This window comes from Sprattus sprattus (genome assembly GCF_963457725.1).
Source record: "Sprattus sprattus genome assembly, chromosome: 7".
NCBI lineage: Eukaryota > Metazoa > Chordata > Actinopteri > Clupeiformes > Clupeidae > Sprattus > Sprattus sprattus.
The window spans coordinates 30181313-30203374 of record NC_137926.1 but is presented as its reverse complement, the minus strand read 5'-3'; the positions used below and the strand labels follow the sequence as shown (position 1 = coordinate 30203374).

At 40.4% G+C, this 22062-nt stretch overlaps 2 protein-coding genes across 9 annotated transcripts in view; one reads left to right on the top strand and one right to left on the bottom strand.

The window, feature by feature from the left end:
- The window catches only part of LOC308368129 (transcription factor SOX-6-like), a 77242-nt gene extending 70638 nt beyond the window's left edge, over nucleotides 1-6604 (top strand). For 7 of the 8 annotated variants that reach the window (XM_080842210.1, XM_080842214.1, XM_080842213.1 and 4 more), the window contains 3 exons: nucleotides 741-917; nucleotides 2617-2833; nucleotides 3460-6604. In XM_080842210.1, coding sequence (XP_080698336.1) covers nucleotides 741-917; nucleotides 2617-2833; nucleotides 3460-3790 — 725 coding nt within the window. In that variant the 3' untranslated portion in view covers nucleotides 3791-6604. The remainder of the gene's footprint in view (nucleotides 1-740; nucleotides 918-2616; nucleotides 2834-3459) is intronic. The other variant, XM_080842212.1, reaches the window with a different exon arrangement.
- A 3365-nt stretch (nucleotides 6605-9969) lies between these two features.
- LOC308368378 (ethanolamine kinase 1) lies at nucleotides 9970-20425 on the bottom strand (the record flags this gene model as incomplete). The annotated part of the gene is made up of 8 exons (XM_080842550.1): nucleotides 9970-10030; nucleotides 10379-10452; nucleotides 13176-13336; nucleotides 13448-13531; nucleotides 13945-14093; nucleotides 17257-17394; nucleotides 18277-18539; nucleotides 20285-20425. 8 exons carry the CDS (start codon nucleotides 20423-20425, stop codon nucleotides 9970-9972), a joined length of 1071 nt encoding a protein of 356 aa, XP_080698676.1.
- Nucleotides 20426-22062: the final 1637 nt, after the last annotated feature.

Genomic DNA, 22062 nt, shown 5'->3' with positions numbered 1-22062 from the left:
TTGATTCTTTTTACACAATTTTATCAAGTGTCCCCCTTACATGACGTGAAATTGTATGGGCATTTGCCTGAGCCTCTAAAACGGTTTGACTTTCCTCTCTCTGAACTTGAAAAAATACTTGCTATGAAGTAGGCAGTTTAAAGTTTCTCAGATATTTCCATTTGTTGTCCTGCAGTCTCATTTTGAGCTGATCAAGCTTAAACAATCTTCGGGTCTTCTTCTTGGTCAATTTACATTGTGCCAAACAGAATACATCAGCAGGTCAAGGCAAACAGACTTAACATTCTTCCCCACCACCTCAAGCACCTGCTTCCCATAAACACCCATGTTTACAGGGGTCCGCTGAATCCATCATGCCTTAGTTTGAAATAGTATCCGTAAACAAGGAGGGCTGAGACACAGATATGTATCTGCCTCTGCACTGTCCACTGGATGTTTCCTCACCACTGAGGAGTCCTCCACCCCCGGGCCCCATAACTGTTCCCTCCTCTGTCCTCATCCCTTGCCCCCCTCTCTACCCATTCTCCACTGCACTTTAAGGTTGCATACGCACATTATGTTATTGGTTCAATGACTCAGATTTTAAGTGCAGATGTAAGTGATAAATGACATGTAATGCATGGCCATCCTGCCACACCATGTAACCTTCCTCTACCCATGAAAAGTTTCTTATCTAAACTGTATTATTAAAACCAGAAGTTTTCTTCAGGTGACCACAATGAGGTTGTTTTTTTGTCCAGCAGGGGGCGGTGGCACTGTGGAGGCGCGGGTGTTCCGGGAGGCTCGTGGGAGGCACACCAACGAGCCCCACATCAAGCGGCCCATGAACGCCTTCATGGTCTGGGCCAAGGATGAGCGGCGGAAAATCCTCCAGGCCTTCCCTGACATGCACAATTCCAACATCAGCAAGATCCTGGGTAAGATAGAACTCTCAAACAAGCCGCTGTCCTGCTCTCTGTTGTGTTCTGAAGATGTAAATACAATGCATATATAGGAAGTACAAGCAAGGAAGTACAAGCAAATATACATATAATCAAACTAAGAATGCAGGCAATAGGCTGAAGAATTGTCTCTACACATTGTTCTATAAAGCTGTGGACATTTCAGTCCTTTCTGTGTCCATTCCCTTTTTTCTGATGGTTCTGGACATCAATTCAAACTATATAGCACTAGTGTGGAACACTTTCTGTAGCCTTCCCCGGTCTTCGAAGCCCACTCAGAGTCATGACTTTTATTTGTGTGTGGAGGTGGTGTTGGGTAGGGGGAAGGTGGGGGTGTGTGAAAACACATGAAAGCTAGGGCACTGTTTGCTCCGTCCTAAGTGACTGGTGATGCTGGTGTCCAGCCGTGAGGCCTCCAGCCTGCCTTCATGTACAGACCCACTGCTGTGCAGGTCTGTGGCGGGAGTGATGGATGCATTGAGTTTTAAAAGCTCTCTGTTAATAGGTTCCAGAAACAGTCATTTCATTCATGAAACAGGGAGTTAGGTGGCAGTCTTGGCTAAATCACCATACTGTCTCACCGATTGCAAAGGCAGACTACTGTGCTCGGGCAGTATGGTCCTGAGAGGAACCCAGGCATTGAGCTGAGGTGGAAAAGAACATAAATGTAACAGCATTTGAACACTTATGCCAACAAAACAACTACGCGTATCGGCAATGCACACACTAACTAACTGCGTCAGGTCCAGTGACCTCTTGTGAACAACACACGATGTGCCGCAACACCGGCACAGAAGAGATCAACAGAAGACGCTCTGAACAAGAATGAGACAAACTGAGGCTGTGGGCGTTTGACTTGTCTGTATGTTTGAGTGCTTACTGCCCACTACAATAACACAGCTGGAGAGGAGGTTAGTGTGTCAGGCTGTGAAAAATGGGCTCATCATGTCTTGCTTCCTGAAGAGGGGCTTGAGATAAACCTTTGTAAACACCGCCTTGGAGCTCTGGAATCCTCGGTGTGTTCTGTGTGGCAATGTGCAATTCAGAAGACGGACAGCCATTTCATTTTCTGGGCTTACTTAGTCTGGGTTAATTGTTGTACATATTGGGGTTGTTACTGCAGATTCATAGTGCTGCCTGTAGTGTGCTGCATTATTACGAACGTACATTTTTTTATAAAGACTCTGTAGATTTATAAAGGCTTTACTTTGCCATATGAAATTTGGAAATGGAAAGGAACTTTTTTGATAATAATATTTTGTTACATTTTAATGGAAAACAAAAAAGAAAAGATGGTGTTGATGAACATGATGATTGGCCATACCATGAAAGCACTGTCGGTGCATTTAACACATTATAGATCATGTGCACAAAATTGAAACAAAATGACACGCTGACAAAGAAACAATCCGTTCTTGTTAAATCTCCGCTAACTGGAGCTGGTTTGGCTAAGTAGTGAAGAATGAGAAGCAGTCTTTGCTTGAAGAAGTGTCTTCAAAAACTGATAGATGACATTTAACTGAGTGAAGTGGTGAATGGCTGGCCTACATCAGATAATAGGCACTGCTCCAATGTGTCATAGCCAATCACATTTGAAGTCCAGAACAATCCATCTGATAAAGGACAGTGTGAACGCTGCAGGCATAGTTACTAACCCTCTCTGACTTGTTTTTAGGTTCCCGCTGGAAAGGGATGACCAATCAAGAGAAGCAGCCCTTCTATGAGGAGCAGGCTCGACTCAGTAAGATCCACCTGGAAAAGTACCCCAATTATAAGTACAAGCCAAGGCCCAAGCGAACCTGCATCATCGACGGGAAGAAGCTGCGCATCAGCGAGTACAAGCAGATGATGCGCTCAAGACGGCAGGAGATGAGGCAGTTTTTCAACATGGGGTAAGAAGAGAGAAAGAAAGAAGTTCTTTTAAGAGTTTTTAACACTTGACTCTTTTTTGCACTAGCTGTTTTTGTTAGTCTAGCTAACCTCAGTGAACAGGCATTTAAATCATAAAATCTTGACCTCATGTACAACCTCACATCGCACATCATACAGTTGTCTTTCTATTTGTGTGCATGTAAAGGTTCCTGTGTGTATACACTGCGGTTATTGATATGATACATATGATATCAATACGTTTTTCAGAAGTAGTTCTGATTTGATTCAGTTCTCTGTTCAAATGATACGATAAAAACCCTGATCCCAAAAATGTAAGGAACAACTGAATCATGAAAACATTGCTTGTATTAATTTGGTCTATTCCAGCCGTCACAAAGTAATTAGTGTTGGGCAAGCATGATGTTGCTTCCTTCCACTCTGTGCATAAGAGTAAATGATCCATAGTCCATACAGTACAGGTCAGATGCTCTCCTACCCCATAAAGAATCCTTTCACATTTAAAGAGCAGTAGAAGACGACACGGTCACAACATCTCTGTGGTGATGAATAGAGGACAGTGGGAGCACAATGCTAATTAAAATAGCATGTTCATTTTGGCTCTTTCTCTGTTTTTCTTTCTTGTCAGGCCACAAACCCATGACTTACCTGTGAACTCAAGTTCAGGTACGATATATCCAGGTAATATCAGCATACCGAACACCCCGCCCCCACCTCACATACCATCAGACTGCTCCAGTGTCTCTGGCAGCCCAGAGCCTGCCATTCCTGTCATCCAGAGTACCTTTGCTGTCAAGATGGAGCCCAGCACCTTGACACCCAGTGAAACCACCAACGGTGAGGACGACATAGACATGTATGAGGATTTTGAGAACGAGCCCAAATCAGACTACAGCAGTGACACTGAAACACGAGAGCGGGTGAGCGCTAAAAGAGCGTCCTCACACCTCCCTCTGTAAAGGTATCGCATCAACTGAGCTTGTTTGGAAAGAGTCCCACAAACAGGTCTGACTGTTCTGGACGGAGCATGGGAGCGGAGCGGAGTGGGGCACGCTGGACTCCCCAGGATTTTCCAATCGACCCGGAGCAGGCAATGAAGCGGCCGCTCCATGTCCTTCAAGTCAAGTGGCACGCACCATGCCGACCCCTTTGGGCATATGTCACAGTCTAGGCATCAAGTCGTTGCCTAGCCATGGTAAAGAGCTGTATTACATACAACTGTGGGCTAATACACACAAATGCCAAATAAAGATACATAGATGACCAAAACATTGATCTGGAAAGGGAGTGTGCCTCCACAAGAAGAGGGAGTATGTTTCCATAAGCATAGATGTCAGATGTCATGGAAACTCAGTGTTTTGCATGTATAGGCTAAAATAGAGTGCCACGGTGGGTATCAGCAATAATAATAGTTTAAAAAATAATAATGTCTTACATTGAAAACATTAGAAGACACTACAACACATTATTCGACCCAAACCATTATTCGACACTTTCATTTCCACAACGGAAAATTACAGAGTGGGCGGACTAAATTGTACTCCTTGTCAAATTATTTATGAACACAAATGTACACGGATCCATTTTTATCCTGGTGTTTACTGTTTGGCGCCATGTTTTGTTCTGAGGGAAAAGGATGTTAAGCACTGGAGCTGGAGGACAAACTCCCACTGCATGTGTGTGTGTGTGTGTGTGTGTGTGTTTGTGTGTGTGTGTGGTGAGCCTTCCACCCACTCTGCTCTGCTCCGCTCACATGCTCTGGCTCGGACTGTCACCAAACCAACCGATCAAGCTCGTAGTCTTTCTGCCTGTCAATTTTTTGATTGATTTAGCCAGAATCAGGGACAGGAGACGGTGACACTTTTCAGCTAAAATGTGTTTTTTTTTTTTTTTGTACTTTTTAAAAGATTGCATGTGTCTAAGCCTATTAGATTTACTCTGTTTGTTGGTCTTAAGACATTTCTTAATGTGTGAAGTTAGGTTGTTTTTATTTTTATTTAATCGTTTTTATGTATATATTTTCTTCTTCTTGCCTCATGGACACTTTTTATAGTCAAGTCGTAGCCTGTTTAAACATTGTACTGTCAGGACTTGAAACTTAAAATGATAGTATTTAAAATAAATGTATTGCTTTTTCAGTCTAAAATTTGACTCATACTCCCCATTGATACTCATATTAATGTTTGCAATGGGAGTTCCTTTGCTCACTCAGGAATGTTGTGCCAGCTTGTGAATGTGTTTTGAATGAACTATTTAAAGACCCAGGGGAGGGTGGGGAAATTAGGTACTATATTGTTGACATTCAATCCCATTGTTTTCAGTATGTTTAAGATCTACTGGTGCCAAAAAGTAAAGTAGTAGTAGTAGTAGTAGTAGTAGTAGTAGTAGTAAATCAATAAATTATTTATAATGGCATTGAACAGCACAATCGCATAATGAAATTCCAGCCTAATTACTCAGGATGTTGCCAGTTGTTTTCTGTGATCACCCAGTGGTAGAGGCCAATGCCTTACAATCCATGGGGTCTTCATGGTGAACAAAAAGAAGACACTCAAGCCTCTGGAGCTTTGGGTTAGAGGCGCCAACACAGGGGAACAGATCTGAAGACAGATAGGCAGAGATCTTGAGCTGACACCATAATGTTTTAAAAATGAGTCTTAAATCTGAATGCCACCATTTAAGAGGAATTCATGTGTGTAATGTATCAATATATAGATGTGTGCATTACCTGAACTCCCTCGATATTGCAGGTAAAGTCACAGTTGATTTCACCATCACACTTAAACTATACGGTTTACAAAAGTGGGACATATACAAGTGTTACCTCTACTTTCAAAGTGATTGCATTTTTTCCAAAGGTATCCTCAGTGATAAGGCATGATTTCATCCATACTTCTCATTAAGTCAAAGTGATTACAAAGACTGGGTTTTAAACAGGCTAGTCTGCTGCCAAATGTCATAGTGTTGTCATTGCATCAGGCAGCGATATGGAAGAATTTATTTCTGGCCATAGTTTTCATAGTCTTAATTTTTTTCTACATTTTTTGGAGGTGGGGGGGCGGAGGGGTATTTTAAATTAATGTTTGCAGTTTCTTTTTTATTTCAAGTTGAATAATGTAAGTTATTTGAAATTCTTTACATTTTTCATAGAGCAATGTTGTAGGCTGGTTTTGTTTGAAATTTGTACATTTTTCTGTGCCAAATAATGTTAAGCTGATTCAAGCTCAAAGGCAAGTCACGAGATGTATTGTCATTGGTGTATTGAAAAACAGATAAAACCGAGAAATATACTGAACCTTTGTAGAGATTCTGTTGAATATTTTAAGTGTTATAAGCACTGGATATAAAGTGTATTTTTAACTAATTCTGATGTGAAGATTATACAAAACAACACATAGGTTGTGACTAAGATGCACACAAGTTTGAATTTCTTTCAATTTTGGCAATTTATCTAATTTTATGTCATTGACACTTTTAATTTCAAAAGAGAATGAATGAATATTGACGCTCCTGCACAGTGCTGCCTGTGGTTGTGACTAGTCAGCCTCCCTCAACTGTAACACACAGACACGCACACACACAAAACACACACACACACACACACACACACACACACACATAGATCCCAGACATACACACAGAACACATATTTGTGTTAAATATTGTATTTTAAGCTATTTAGTGTATAATATCATTTTGTTGTATTTATTAGCCTCTACTGGCTCTAAAACAATGAGATCAAGTGACAATCAGGAAAATAAAGACTTTGCTATTTGAACTTAAATTGTTGTTGTTGGTGGTGCTGGTTTTGATTTCACATTCAGTTAAGATAGTCAAAATGTGCTTATGTGATGGCAAATGATTCTGACTTCCATAACTATGAGTGCCATTGTTTTCACTCTTATAATCGCTGCCATAATAATTTAATTTATATTCATAATAATTGTTATGTTGCCTTAATAATTTGCCATAATTTTGATCCAGATTTTAAAAAGCAAATCATAACAGTCAAAGCACATATTTGATAGCATCAAACCATTAGTGATATTTAGGGCCTGATTTACTAATATGTGAGCGCTGCTTAATCTGCGTTCGCAAATTAATGCACAGTGTTTTTGCGCATTTTACTTGGTATTTATCAAACCAGATCTGCGCTGGGCAAACTGTTTACTCCGCCCTATATAGGGCCTGATTAACTAACATTGCGACCGCTGCTTAAACTGCGTTCGCACATTAACGCACAGTGTTTTTCTGCATTTTTCGTGGTATTTATTTAGGAAAAGAAAATGAAGCTTCCGCGAAGTGGAGATAGATATATTGGTTCACGTTCGCTCAATCACGGAACCTGATTCAATGTGTGCGCTGCTATATTGTTGTTCTGCCCGCCATCACCTACAGTTCGATGTTTAAAAGAACACGATTATAAAGAATATGCTATTGGTGGCATTAATGCATAAACTGTCTATTATAACAATATAGATGTGTACATGGCGAGATTAATAATTTCTACAAGGGACATGGGTTCACTACAATGGACGTGGGTGCAATCAATGGTTCATATTACGTTCGGAAAGTTTGCGATTTAAAAAAAAGTCCTGTTTGATGTCTATAATTTCAGTTTGGCAGTGGGGAAATGTATTGACCAGTGCGCCATAGCAATGCTTCGAGTACCTGTGTGAATATATGTGAAGGATGAGATATATCAACCGCTGATACTATAACTGTTTGAAATGATCCGGTGCCAATATTTGCAATGTTTACCAACTGATTGAATGGAATGTGATCTCCAGTTGGAGGGTTAGATGTCGTCTCTGATCTGGTTCAGTAATTGAAGTATTGCGTGGCTGGTTAACCTGTACCGTCTAATGATTTGTGGTTAATTTAACTGAAAATGTGTTATACGAGTTGAAAAAAATATTTCTGTGCACTGTCTCTGTCTTCTTTATTCGCCTTTCTCTTATCACTGCTGCCATATCAACGTTTTCAGACTAAATGAAAATGCGCTTCCTGGTTAAGACGTGCTTTTATGAGGCGGAGAATTAGCGCGCACATCAGAGATGTGCGCTTGCCAGGCAGTTTAGTAAATACCCCGCAATACATCATTAGGCGCACTTATCTTCGCTCCTCCCAAATATTTGCGCATGTTTCCACCCACCTTTTTGTGTCCTCCCCGTCAACACCCACAAAGCGTTAATATGCGCCGCGCTCGCTTAGTAAATACCGTTTTATGTTTACGACCGCTATTTTACGCCAGAAATGGGCGCAATCCTGTTAGTCAGTACCGGTTATTTCAATACGCACACTACGCACGTTGCGTAGGGCCCCGCAAATGTATTATTTATAATAAAGGCCCCGTGGGGGAAAAAAAAAAACGTGACAACGTAACTGTCCGTCGCGGACGTCAGATAGCTACCCATGCGCATCATTGCATCATCAGTGTAGAAAGATGAAGCGGAGCTATCCCTCGGGGAATGAAAAAAGGAAGAGGAAGGAACTTGAAAATGAACTGCGGGAGCAGCAGTCAGGTAAAGCCTATAACTCGCCTCTCCTGGTGGGAGAGAGGGAGGGACAGTCCGTGTTAGACCTACAGGGCGGTGAGCCCTTGGGGATCCCCGGTCTCTGTGTGCGTCTTGCTAGCTTCTATAATTTTAGTTGTAGCCTTGTATAGTTACAACTGCACTTAACAAAATGGAAATTAATGGATACATACTGACTAAGATTGAAGTTTGTTTGCTTGGATAGCCCAGAGGCAAATATAGACGCAGATACGATTTATTCTTGGTGAATAAATAAAACTCGTGAAATATTATGACAATGGTGCTAAATTATAAACACTTATTAATAGAGTGAGATCATACCGAGAAATATCAAACTGTTGCTTGAAGTATTGGTTTGATGTTTCGAGGTTAGTACGCTGTTTATTATGGCATTTTTACTCTCCTTTCATTTTATAAAGACACGGTCATTGTAAATCGAAAACATGTCGTTTTGTTAAGCTCAAGTCTTCTCACGACTCAATTTGTTTGCCTAGCAACCACTTCAACAGAAAACGGACAATATGGATCTGCTAAATAAAATGGTTTTAATTACAACACAAGTGATTCAGAGTTTGTAGTCTTTCTATAACATATGCAATATATTTAAAGGGGGGATGAGTGGAAGCACTGGGTGTCAGGTGCGACGGTTGAAAATTTTGGGGGTTCAGTTAGGAGGGCCCCTTGGCAGAATTTTGCCTAGGGCCCCATGGAGGTCTGAACCAGCTCTGCTGTTAGTAAATCAGGCCCTTAGTGTTTATCAAAAGAATTGTGTGTTATGTGTAAATGCTTACAGGTACAGGAAGCAGAAACTGCAGTCTCTCCCAGAGGCCTTACAACAGAGACACAGATCTGGTGGGAGCATGGCGGACACTTTACCTCGCAGTTTCTGTGTTTGTCTATTTTTCAAGTTTCATGCTCAGACAAACATAAGCAAGAATGGCACTTAAACAAACTGATAACAACTAGATATTCTTTAAGCTTTTGCTTAAACTTGCTCACAACTCTTCTGTCCTTTTGAAACTGATGAATCTGATCTGCAGAATTCAGATGTCTAACCTTCTGGGCACAATTATTTTTTTTGTACCAAAAATCAATTTTTAGTTGAAGGGAATTACATATAATTACCATCAATTTAGATACTTCAAACATTTCTGAAATACTGTGTGTTAAAAGCATCAAAGGTAGTGCTCTCTTTGATACTGAGGATGAGTACAGTCGTTATCTGCTGAGTTGCTTGGAGTTTTAAAGGCACCTTGGGCAAAAGATTCAACATTTAACATTTTTTACAAATGAGTTCTTGTGATAAGGTTTGTACAATGTTGCCAAAGTACAGTCCAAATCAACGCAATAACCCCCTCCCCCAATTCTCTATTAGAAATTATGCAGTGAGACCTTGTGGGATTGAAATTTTTATTGCACACCCACTTTCCTTTCTCTTATTGACTCAAAGTCCATAGGTAAAAGGAGAACAAATAATACACACATAAACAGGATGTGTTCCATTATCTCTGATAGCTGATTGCTTACTAACTTGACTCAGTAAAATCTTGGGATGTAGTAGTAAGGAGAGGGCTTTAGTATCACGTGTGCATGTTGGTGTTTCACATTCCTAGGTACTCTTCCTTTTTTTGAAAGTAATGCTTAAATCTGGCACTGGCATATCTGAAAAGAAAAGACAAGACAAAGTACATTGGGTCATGGATGAAGGCATTCATTCCTGCTCATAGATAATCATTGTGATAATGTTTATACTACTACTACAGAGAACAGACATAAAGACATAAAATTAACAAGATAGTAAACCGCATCATGTATGAAATGTATTAAACATTTTAAATAATGTTTGTAAAGAGGCATACGACAAGAGTTTATTGACTGTAGCAGTGGTTGAAAACAGTGTCTCATCTTTGGCCTCATCTTGGGTTTTCTTGTTTCAGAGAGAGTCTGAAAGATTTTACAGGTTACAGCCAATTAATAAGCAGAAATTACATTGATAGATAAATCACTTACTTCATGAAGTCAAAATCGATGGTTGAATATCTGGCCTGAATAATTGCCCATAAACCCCAGAAGAAGTGTGAAGCCTGGAATCACAAAATAAGATGATAAACTAATAGCTTGCAAAAAATACAAGACACATTTTTCTGCTACATGAAGGCAATGTTGCCATTTCCATGAGGGCAACAGAAGCTCCAGCTACACAGATTCATTAAATGTAATCCATTAATGTGATGGTGCCATACAACATGTCCATCCTAGATACTCTGTAGTGAACACACAAGGTTATACTGCTTTTATGACACGTCATCTGATGGATACAGATACGATTGTGCAGTGCCAAAAATATATAAAAATGAACAAGGGAATAAAGTACCGTACAGTAAGGAAGAAGAGTGAAGTTCCACTTTCTATTTTCAGTTAAAAAGAGGAAATAGGATACGGGAATGTTTATTTTGACACGCGCGGCAGTTAATGTTTAAGACTATATGTTCAAGGCCTAAATGTCAAACCATTCAGCTGTATGTCCTGTATTCAACACATGTTCCTGGGTTTTATGAAGGAGGCCTCTGCTGGAGTCTACGGTTATCACCATCTCTGCTGTTATGCAAGCTGACCTCCAGTCGGGCAAACTGATGTATTTTACTTTAATTAGGTAATGAAATAAACGATGGAATGAAATACTCCCAACACTTTTTTTCTTTTCCTTTACTAATCTAAAACATTGCATTGAGTGCATTTCTATGTGATTAATGGCTTTGAGCATCAGTGGTGCCATTAGGCTGATGCTAAGCAGAACCAGTCAACACTGGGAGCCATTGAGATAACTGAAGAAGAAGAAGAAAAAAAAAAACGATACAAAAAAATGACAGTCAACAGAGCCCGAGGTGACATCACACAACCCTGGCGTCCTGGCTCCGAGGCCCCGGCGCAGCCATGGGAGGCTCCGGGGTCCACGCGGGGCCTCCTTGTCCTCTGGCTCACTCTAGCTAAACTCTGGGGATGAGGGAAGCTGCCGCTCATCCTCACCACAGCTATGGCAGCGGTCCACATCACAGGACATGCCCAGGGTCCTTCCCCTCCCAGACAGCCACACCAGCAGCCCCAGGAAACACTGCCATTGGAATCATGAATATGACCTTATGCTGCTCAAAGCTGAAAAGCCCAAAGCTGAAAGCCCATTACAGATCCAAAAACCTACTAAATGATCCCAAAAATTCTATTTGCTTCCCAACATTTTTTTTTAAAGAATGCAAGGAACTTGTGACTTGTGTTGAGGAGGGGTCTGAGGAGGGGTCTGAGTTGGTCAAGTTGTATTTTCTGACAAGCCTTAAATGAAAAACAGTTCCCCATGTATCAGTTTCAATTGTTTTGATAAACAGGCAAAGCCACAGAGCTGCTTGCCAGGTTAGTAAATAACAGGGGCTGTGTTTGGTGTCAGTGGGAGGGACACTGATGAGGTGATTCATTCCTGATGTGACTTCTCCCAATTTACTCAAGTCAACATTCTAAGTGTCACTACAATCTGATTTCAATTATAGAGATGTTCTCAGCATCTTATTAGTTTTAAGTGTGTGTGTGTTTTTTTATCTTATGGCTTTGGCCAGGATCAGTTATTCTATCAGCCAAATGCTTTCCCACCATATCGCGTGTGTGGTTGTGCATGTGTGTGTCCGCACGCATGTGGTATAAAGACAATGCCATGCCCATTTTTAAATGGGTTTAGACAATGAAATCTTTTATGTTGATGTTTAGTTGATGAAGCAAGCTGCAGCTGAGTCCAGCAGCCCTTCATCAATTTCAGAATGAGGTCTACCTTGAAATATTGACATAATTTGGAATGTTGCATTATGCTATTTATACTTTAGCATAATTCCAGAGATTACGGCTCAAAAGGAGAAGTGAGCCAAGCATAAACTATGTTTTATGTTCTCCACTGACAAGCCAAACAGTCTCTTCTTTTACAGAAAGTATTTTTGAAGAGACTGGTTTGTAGGTTTTCTTAAAATATCCTACAATTACTATTTCCACAATTTCAGTTTTGATCCTTCTACCTGGAGTTATTTCCTTTTGCAAAGTGTTCATCACAATAAATCTCTGAGAGTATGTTGGTGAATTAGTAACATTTTGATATTTCAATGCTTCCATACGTAATGAATAATGAGAGATGTGAAGAGTAACTACCTCAATCTTTTGTAACAATTTTTTTTACATTTCATGCCTGTTTGCACAAGAAATAGGTGTCTGTTTAAAATGACTAAATACAACTGTTCATCTTAATAAGAGGTTCATTTGGCTTCAGAAATGTGATGTTTGGTTTAGTAACGGAAGTAAACTATTTATACTGGGAAAATGAATACAAATAAACGAATCCCCTGCCTGCATTTTTAGTGTTCTTTATTCCACTGCTGACTGCATCTGAGGGCCAAGCCAAAGACACACAGACAAGGGCTTCATGTGACATACCCATGGCCCAGATGAGGTCAGAGTGGGAGCACACAGTGTACTGGGCAGTCTTTTTGGCTCTAGGTGAACAAAGAATCTGTGTTGACCCATTTTATGTGAGTTTTACACATTTTGTGACTGAATAGCGGGTCAGTCTAGGTTGGAAAGATGAAGGAGAAGTGGGCTGGTTTTGAGCAGCCCTCACACTGTTCATATCAATGTTGAATCCGCTTTTTGTACACGCGGTTTATTCCACATTTCTTTGGAGCATTTAAAGTGAAGCACTCCCGGTCTTGTTTGTGAATTGTGTGTGAAGCTGAATGTGGATGGTCTGAATAGTCTGGCTCTGGACTAGGGGACTCACCAGAGAATACTTGCAGACTGTGGTGTACAGGTTCTCCACGTCACGTTCTGAGCCTGAGGTAGCTGTGCCTGTCCTTCTCTGATAGTGCTCCAGGTAAGTAGTCAGCCAGTCCTGCTGAAACTCCAAACTGGGGTATAGACTGTAATCAATGTCACCCAGACCTGAAATGTTCATTAAACACCAAATGAATGACCAATTCCAAAAGGACAACATATTTAAATATATAAAGGGTTTGTTAATTTATTTATTCATTTTTGTATTTATTTGCCTACCTGCAAATTCATTGAAATGGTTGGCAATATCGAACGCCTGATAGTTAAAATCAGCATATTCATAATCAATGAATTTCACAGAGCCTGAGAAACAGAGGTTGAAACCAGTAAACACATCATGCCTAGTATCATATGGCAAGCCTACGGCAGAATATTTCAAAATATTTCTCCATCTCCTTGTTTCTGGTATTTTGATCTGAATGACATCTGTCTGAAAAACTCATTTCCAAAGCAGATCAGGTTTCAAACTGAAATCTGGACTTTATGTTCCATTGAGCTCAATCTCAAAATCATTCAAATAGTACATCATGGCAATAACTTTACAAGTGCCCGACAGGAAGTGTGCAATTTTGTCAGAAATGTGCTTATACCGATTAAGTTGAACGCGACAGCCTTTGGTACATCGCATCGCATCAGGCCCTTAGCGGCTCTCACAGGGAAGATTCCTCATACATCCTCACTCATAGCAATTGTTTTGGCCTGACACTTCAACCCACCTCTTGTGTCATTGTAGACGATGTTCTTTGTTAGAAGGTCGTTGTGACACAGCACCGTTGGAGAATATACGTGACCAAGTCGTCTTTTCAGCTCGTTCATTTCACTTTTCAGAGCTTCCACACTGGCAGCCTCTGGCAGACACAAAGAACTGGGGGAGTGGGTAAAGAGTCAGTTTGAACAGGTGCCTGGTGCCATTTTACACAGGAGTCAGTGTCACAGGCTACAAGAGTCATGAGGTTAAAATGCTTTAGTGTGTGTGTGATTTCAAACCATGTTATTGCACTTGTGCGTTGTACTCCAATATTCCAAATGGTCTTGTGCCAGTTGAAGATTCATAACAGAACATTGATTATTCAGAGATTGATACAGAGTCTTCAAGGCAAAACATAACATACCTGTTCAAGACCACGAGTCGATTGAGACATTACACATAATCATCATTCATCAATCTTGCTGAGGGTTAAAAAAAACATAAAAAATGAACCCTACACCTGCAGTTCTTTTATCCATTTATTTGTCCCAAAGGAAGAATATTCTATATCAACCGTCAATCTCACGTGCACTTAACACTGTCTTGATTGCTGTTTTGTTTGTGTGTTTTATATGTACATATTATTCAAGTCCAGGTGGGGTTATCAAAGGAGCCACAGATTCCACACTTGATTCCCAGATCAGGCTGAGGAACTACTTATGCGTCAGGAAAAACAACACCTGTAAGTGCTTCACAAATATTGTGGCCATTTAAATGATTTTCATGCATCTCTTTCAGTTAAGGGGGGAAGTACAGTCATTTAAACACTACTACCTATTTATGCTTCTGAACAAACAGTTGTCATAGCTTTATACACAGTTGTCTGTGTAATTTAGAGTGTTTTGTGGAAGAGAGCACAATTAAATGAAAACCAAACAGGTTTCCTGTTTATAGAAGACTAAGGCTTTCTCACATACTCTATATGTACAGACAAACATGCCTGCAATGTGTTTTCCCTTTAAGACTATGAAGATTAATTTAAGATGTCTGACACTTCTTTGCCTGCAATCATACTTGAAACAGGATTCTAAGATAGACTGACATACACGCATACACACACACACACACACACACACACACACACACACACACACACACGCACACGCACACGCAAAAAAACACACACACACACACACACACATACAGAGAGAGAGAGAGAGACAGACAGAGACATTTAGTAACTGCTGTATGGACTACTTTTCTTCAGGTCTACATCGACCCTCACAACTGAGCACACTCCCCAGCATACATTTCTTCCTCCTCCTTTCCAAAGTGAGTCGGTTCTGAATAATGCTGTTCTTGTTCTTGTTCTCTAATGCAAACAGAAGTTCTCCATCTTGTGATCCACCACTTTTCCACTGACTGCTTGGAGAGCTGAAACACAGCCCCCTCTATCTCACTGCACTTTATCTCCCTCACATCATGTTTTGAACAGTACTTCATTTAACAGTGAACCTCTAAGAACATTCAGAGAAATATACAGCCAATAAAAACAGACACATTTGCTAAATTCAAATGAGATTTTGGTCTGTCATTTAATGAATTTCATCCCTTGTGTGACAAAAACAAACCTAAAATCGACAATGGTAGGTACGTCATTTCATAAACCCCATCTGTACCTCAAGGAAGTAATTTCTGTGAAATATTGAATCAGCCATTGTATAAACTGATGTCATGCAACTGGATCATTGTAAGGTTTGGTATGACTGCAATTGTCAGGGCATTCTTTACAATATAAATCCCTTTCATATCATATCCTTCGTTGAGACATTGAAGGAATGAAAAATGTTCTTTATATCCTGCAAAAGCGATACTTTCATTACTGTTTCCAGCGCTGACACCATTTATCTTAGTACATCTTTCTGTCTAAAGAATCAATTTATATTGAGGCGACAACCTTGAATTGAATGATTGTATGTTTCGTTGCCTTTAGATGATCAAATGAAAGCGGAGAGAGCATCTCTCGTGCAGCTCTGCAGCTGTGCTACACACTGTGGCGATCAGCAGGGGGTCGTCTTTTTATATTCTTTCTGCAGGTGCTGCCTGGTACAGATGCACATGTTCAGCCAATCACAAAGTTGTTGTTTTTCAAGTCATCAAAGAACTCAGGCATTAATAAATATTGTTTTGTGTTGCTGATGATGATATACAAACAGTTTTCATGATGCTTTGCAGCCCATTGCCATCTATTGGAAAAGCCAATGCACTGCACCTGTAACTCTGCCAGAGACATGTGATGGCTTGGGCAGGATGGACAATTTACACCCAAACCTTAGGCATTGAAGGTTAAGCGTTTGGTCCTCTCAGAACTAATCTGAGGGAGGTGAACTGTCTCTGAGTCTTTGAGTGGTGAGTCCACGTTATTGACTTTACAGGGAAAAGGTAATTTGGTATGTGTATGCCGCTAAACAGGGTGGATGTGCTGGGTGTCTGTGTGTTCATCGCACAAGATCAGTTCTTAAAACTGTGTACCACTGAGCTTTTGACATCTCACAGCAAAGTCTGTTTTCAAAGTCTTAAACCAATCATATTCAGTTAATTATTCCAGCAGGTGTCAACAAAGTACATCCTTTAAGTGTGCATCAACTTCAATTACAGTACACTACATCATGACGGTATGATAAGTATGATGCAGTACGTATGATGACAGTCAGAGTTGGAGATGCTAAAAAGGCCAAAGACTGGTCAACACTGTCAATATATTTAGAGTGTGGAATTGTACAACTGCCTTTGGAACAGGTATTTGTCTGTCCCAGCTGTTTAAATACGGGATGTACCTGCTGCGTCACTGACAAACATCATTCTCCTCTTCAGTCAGTGTCAATGAACTCACTGTCTGTGGGGACTGTGTGTTCACTCCCTTGCAAGAAGGGAACACCAAAGTGACTCCTTTCCATCCGAGAGAGGGAGCAAAAGCAGATGTTGCACTTTACTCCTCCAGTTTGTCTGAACTTCCGCCTCAAAGCAGTTAAAGTAAACAGTTGTAAATGTTTGACTGATAAGCCCGATGCGCCCCAGGAAGTTGGTTAATGCCTGCCCCCTTTGTAGAGTTTGAGAGTACACCATCATCTCTGACACAGTAACATCTCTTTGTGACAGTGGACATTGTCCCCACCAAATCTACTGCCCACTGCTTCCAGATGACATTCAATACAATTGTAAGACAGAAGACATCTGCATTGGACTGTGTCTCTGCAGAAGCTGAACACACATAATCTCTGATAAATAAATAAATGTTTTGGCATTGTAGAATAATTCGTTTTGATGAGACTTGACTCACCTCAGCATTGGCGTCTTATTCTCAGAATCCCGAACAAGCTGGAGGAACTGAGACATTTTAGTCCAGAGGACAGCCTGAGGGGGAGAGTGAGTCCATGGCTGGATGGTGTGGATTTTTGCCATTTCCTCTGCAATAAGCCTGCATATTAACACAAAGATTGAAAGAAACTCTGTTTCATGCCCTGAATGAAGAAATCTGCAGAGAAACCCAGAGATTCTAAACAGAGCACAGGCAACATACATTATGTCTGCCGTCTGAGAAATGAAGTCTACAGTCTGAGAGCCAGTTTAATTTAGGATATCACTGACCTCTGGAAAAATGCTGAAACCTCAAAACTATCTCTCTGTCTCTGATCAGATTGGTGTAATAAATGCAAAAAGGCCTGTGTCTGATTCTTAACATGGACACTTCCTCTTCACATGGGCCCAAAGAAAGCCTACAGGGTGACCTCTCTCTCATTTGTTATGTGACCTTAGCTTGAAAAGAAGTTCTTCCTGAGAACTAAGTCTTGATATGGCTCTGTTCTCTATCAGGCCCCTGTTGTTCTTAGTGTCTACAAATAGACAGAAAAAGGCACAAAGTGCAGCCATGACTCTTTGCACAGAGATGGCTGGCAGTTCCCATGATCCAGAGTCCTCCTTCATTTGGACGTCTGCTTCATTTTTGGGGTAGGAACCAATAGTCCTTAAAGTTGGCCTAGTACATCTGAGTATGACACTACTTTTATGGAGTTTATCTTTGGCAATACAAATGGATGCCCAGAAGGGACTATCAGAATTTACCATGTGATACAGAGTTCTGCTCTGCTCCTACTAGGAGCCTCCTAGTCAGTCAGACGTTTACAAAACGTTAGAGTTGAATTACCCCAGTACTGTATCCTACAAACTACAAATGTAGTATTTAGACCCAACCAGCTCTAAAGACCCTCATAATTTAACAATAATATGTAAAAAGACCCTGAAAACTTCTTAGATAATTCAGGTGAACATATTGCTTATAAAACAACCAATTCAACCGTACCTGTAAATGATAGGCTCTCTCAGTAGTGTGTCATCCAGTACCATGCCCTGCAAAAACTCATAACAGATACCATTTTCAAAGCTGCAGTACAATTTGGGGCCACAGCCATGTTCATGAAGTATCTGAAACATCTCCATCTCTTTGCGCCGGTCCAGATAAAGGTCTGTCATGTTGCCATACACTCGCACCAGCACCACATCCGAGGACCACAGGCATCCTGTGTAACAGCCCATTAACTGGTTGGTGATGCCTTCTGTGAAGACCTACACAAATATGAGTAGACCACAAATTAGAAATGTTTGATGATAAATTAAAATTAAGCAAGACTTGATATTTGAAGCAAATCTTTTTTTGCAGTACTTTTGCCTGGGGCCTGTTGGCTGTCGATGTTTTTGGATATGAAAACTACAATATATAGACATAAAGAAATCAAATGTAACACCTTATGATACATGTATTAGACACATGAATTATAGTTCTAAGAATGTGCTCTGAGGTGTTAATTTTTTTTTAAGCTCAAGGAAAATTGTTTCCTGAGCTTCTCAGCTGCGAGTGATGAATTGATGTGACTGAGGTTCTTGGCAATATTGGTGTATGGTATCAGTTTCATTTTGCTGATGCCTTATTTCTCACCCCTGCTCTGTCCATCCTGTTGTGAGAGCACCAAAAACAATGTCATATACTTCTGCAAACATGGCCATTTGACCTTTGATTAAGTATTTATGAATTAATTTCTTGAGCCTCGTGAAAACAAATACATTACACCCAGCCCAAGAATTTGTGATGAAACTGGACAACCCTTTGTCATCAGAGTCAGACCAATAGTGTCAAGAGTTGGAGCAAATCAAGCCCAGAACATGAGGAAAGAAAGAGCTTGCACACGCAGCCAGTAGAGCCTATTACTTTTCAGTGATGTAGAGAAAATGTCTATTGGTTTTGTCTGTGAGGATTCCCAAGCTTTGTGTTCACACAAAATGTATTTTTAACTAAGTCTATTTGATCAGCACCACACACAGTGATAAACCCTGAGTTCGTAGAAGTCCATGCCCAGGTCCTTATACACCACTGATCCCATGTACAAACATTAAGGCTCAAAATCAGCCATGTCTTGATCTTTTTTAAGTAATAATAATAAAAAACGGTTGAACCTACAGTAATATCCACTTTTCATACATTCGACATCAAAAGAAAAATACACAGAAACTCTGCACATCTCCACATTTCCAGAATGTCCCCAAAATGCGTTGAAATGATCAATTTTGTGTGTAAAAGGCTTGATAAAATGTCTTTTAGTGCAAATACCAGTATGAACAGATCACACTGACCTAAATTGACCTGGTTATGCAACGGCTCGGCATAAACTTGGCTCTGATTTGGCTTTCAAGGAAATCATGGCATATGCCTCTGTTGAGTAATTTTATTTTTGATGCTTTCAAAGACATACGCCCTCAAGTTTATCTTCACGAACTGGAAACACCACCAAAATGCATTCAACATCTGAAGCCTCCTGTGTGTATTACCTATATTCAAGTTCATACAGAGGTCTCACTACTATAATACAATCTATTATGTGGTCCGATTTATTCTTTTCTCACACTTTCAAAGACATGCTCCCTGAAGCTTGAATGGAGGGTGTCTAGCACCAGTCAAGTTCAGTGTGGTCTCTTACAGTTCCCATTTGCCTTATAAGGTATCGCCTAAATACATCGCTAAATACATAACTTCCTGTATTCACATATCAAAAACAGCTGCATACAAAAGTAATTACATTTATCATTCAAGGGGAAAAAAAAATCAGTTTTCTCATCACTTGACCTATTCCCTAATCTTATCTGTGCATTTAACCATACATGGACACGCTCTCTCACCATTTCTATGTATAAGTTATGGGTGCCACTGAACGATAAACCTTTGCCATTGTCATGCAATGTTATCATGGTCTTTCCTTGAAGAAACCCCAAATCTGTGCCATTCCAATCTGCAGGGGGCATTAAACCATCCAACTTGCCTTCATCTTAATGTCCTCTGTCCTCCACTGAGGCCTAAGAATCTTCAGCAGCTCCATGACACCATTGTGGGGAGCTTCCTCCTTAACGCTTATCTTCAGGTGAAGAAGCCTCTTCGTCCCACTCGTACAGGTGCTCTCCATTCTTTAAAATGACTAAAGTGGCGTTTCACCCTATATAGCTATAATACTAGCTGAACTGGTCTGTCCAGTCAAGGTTGACAGCTTATCTAAGTGCAATGTTCCTCTGGGCATCTCCAGTGCTTAACTTGTGACCAAAGATTACATATTAACCTTACGTTAAAAAAAGGGACATAATCCCCATTATGGGAGGAGGGCCCTACACTCTTCTGTAAGTTTTGTTAGACACAATACACAATCTTCTTCAAGATGCTTGAAGTACGTATAGCAGATGTACAGGCATGGATAACCTGCTGAAGATCCTGTTGAACCTGCTGCTCTGGATTACATCATTTTACTTTCCTTACTTTCTAAACAGAATATGCAGAGCTTTCAGTTCAGGTCAGTTCGGTTCAGTTCACGGCACCTCAGTTAGCGTGTGTGTGTGTGTGTGTGTGTGTGTGTGTATAAAACTCTAAGACAGAACTTTTGCAAAAACGCCTTGCTAGGTTCCATTATGGAGATCCAGTACACTTAGCCCCACATCCAGTCTCACAAAATTCATTGTAATTCCTGGGCATTTTTTGTCAGAAAATTATGCCTTCCCTCTATCATTTTCCATGGGTATTTTGTGTGTAAATGTAGTTCTAGACATATTTCTAAAATCACAAGGGATTCCATTTTCATTTCAATCCTGCCACCGTTTGAATGGGCCCTTTTCTCCCCTGATGCCAACAATGAGTCGTCTTACCACACAGTGAGTGGTTAGCTTTTTTCCTCAAGTCAGTCAAATATTTTCTGCGGCCAATGACTGCCCAAGACAAACAGGGGTGTCAAACAGGGTTGATGCCCAATGTTTTTTTCATTAAATACAACATCATTAACTACGTTCACAAGATGTTCACAAGATGGTATGATGAAGGACTATAAGCACAACTTCACTAAAACCATGCTTCCATGTTGTTGAGAGGCATATTGCTGTCAGTACCATATCTGAAAGAGAAAATACTGCATGCCTGAATGTGGCTCACAAACTGTTTCTGGTCAGACAGATCCCTAGACAGTGAATTCAGTAGGATATGCCTGAACATTACCAGATGCAAGGTCTATCTGTGTCTGCTCTTCAATGCAGACTGTACCTCCTTTAGTATCATTCAGATAGCCATCTACTGACCTTCAGTTCAGAGAATGATTCACTGGTTTGGCAGGCTCAAGCTTTTTAGTTTATCTGAGGCCAGAAAAATACTTTTTAACTCAAACAATTATGACATCCATGGACCTTGGATGGCAATGCTCATACAGCCAACTATTAGGCATTCAGGTCGATAATCACAATGCACGACAGTAACTGTCCAGGACAAGGATGCAACCATCTTTTGCACCAAAGTCCTTTAGAGCTACAGGAGTTCTAATTGGGCAACTTTGAGATAAAGGCTGGTCTAAAAACAGTGGTGCCATTTTAGCCATGACTGGTTGATGACACTCCTCCATCAGAATGCAAACATAAAATGCTGATGATCATATTACTTCAACCCAACATCAAAGCAGTACTATACTGCAGTTCGTTGCGCTGAAAATAAGAGGTTGAATCAGAAAAGTTAACAATTTAGACTGAGGGGGAAATAAACATTTATCATTTGACTTGCTGTTTTGATACATCA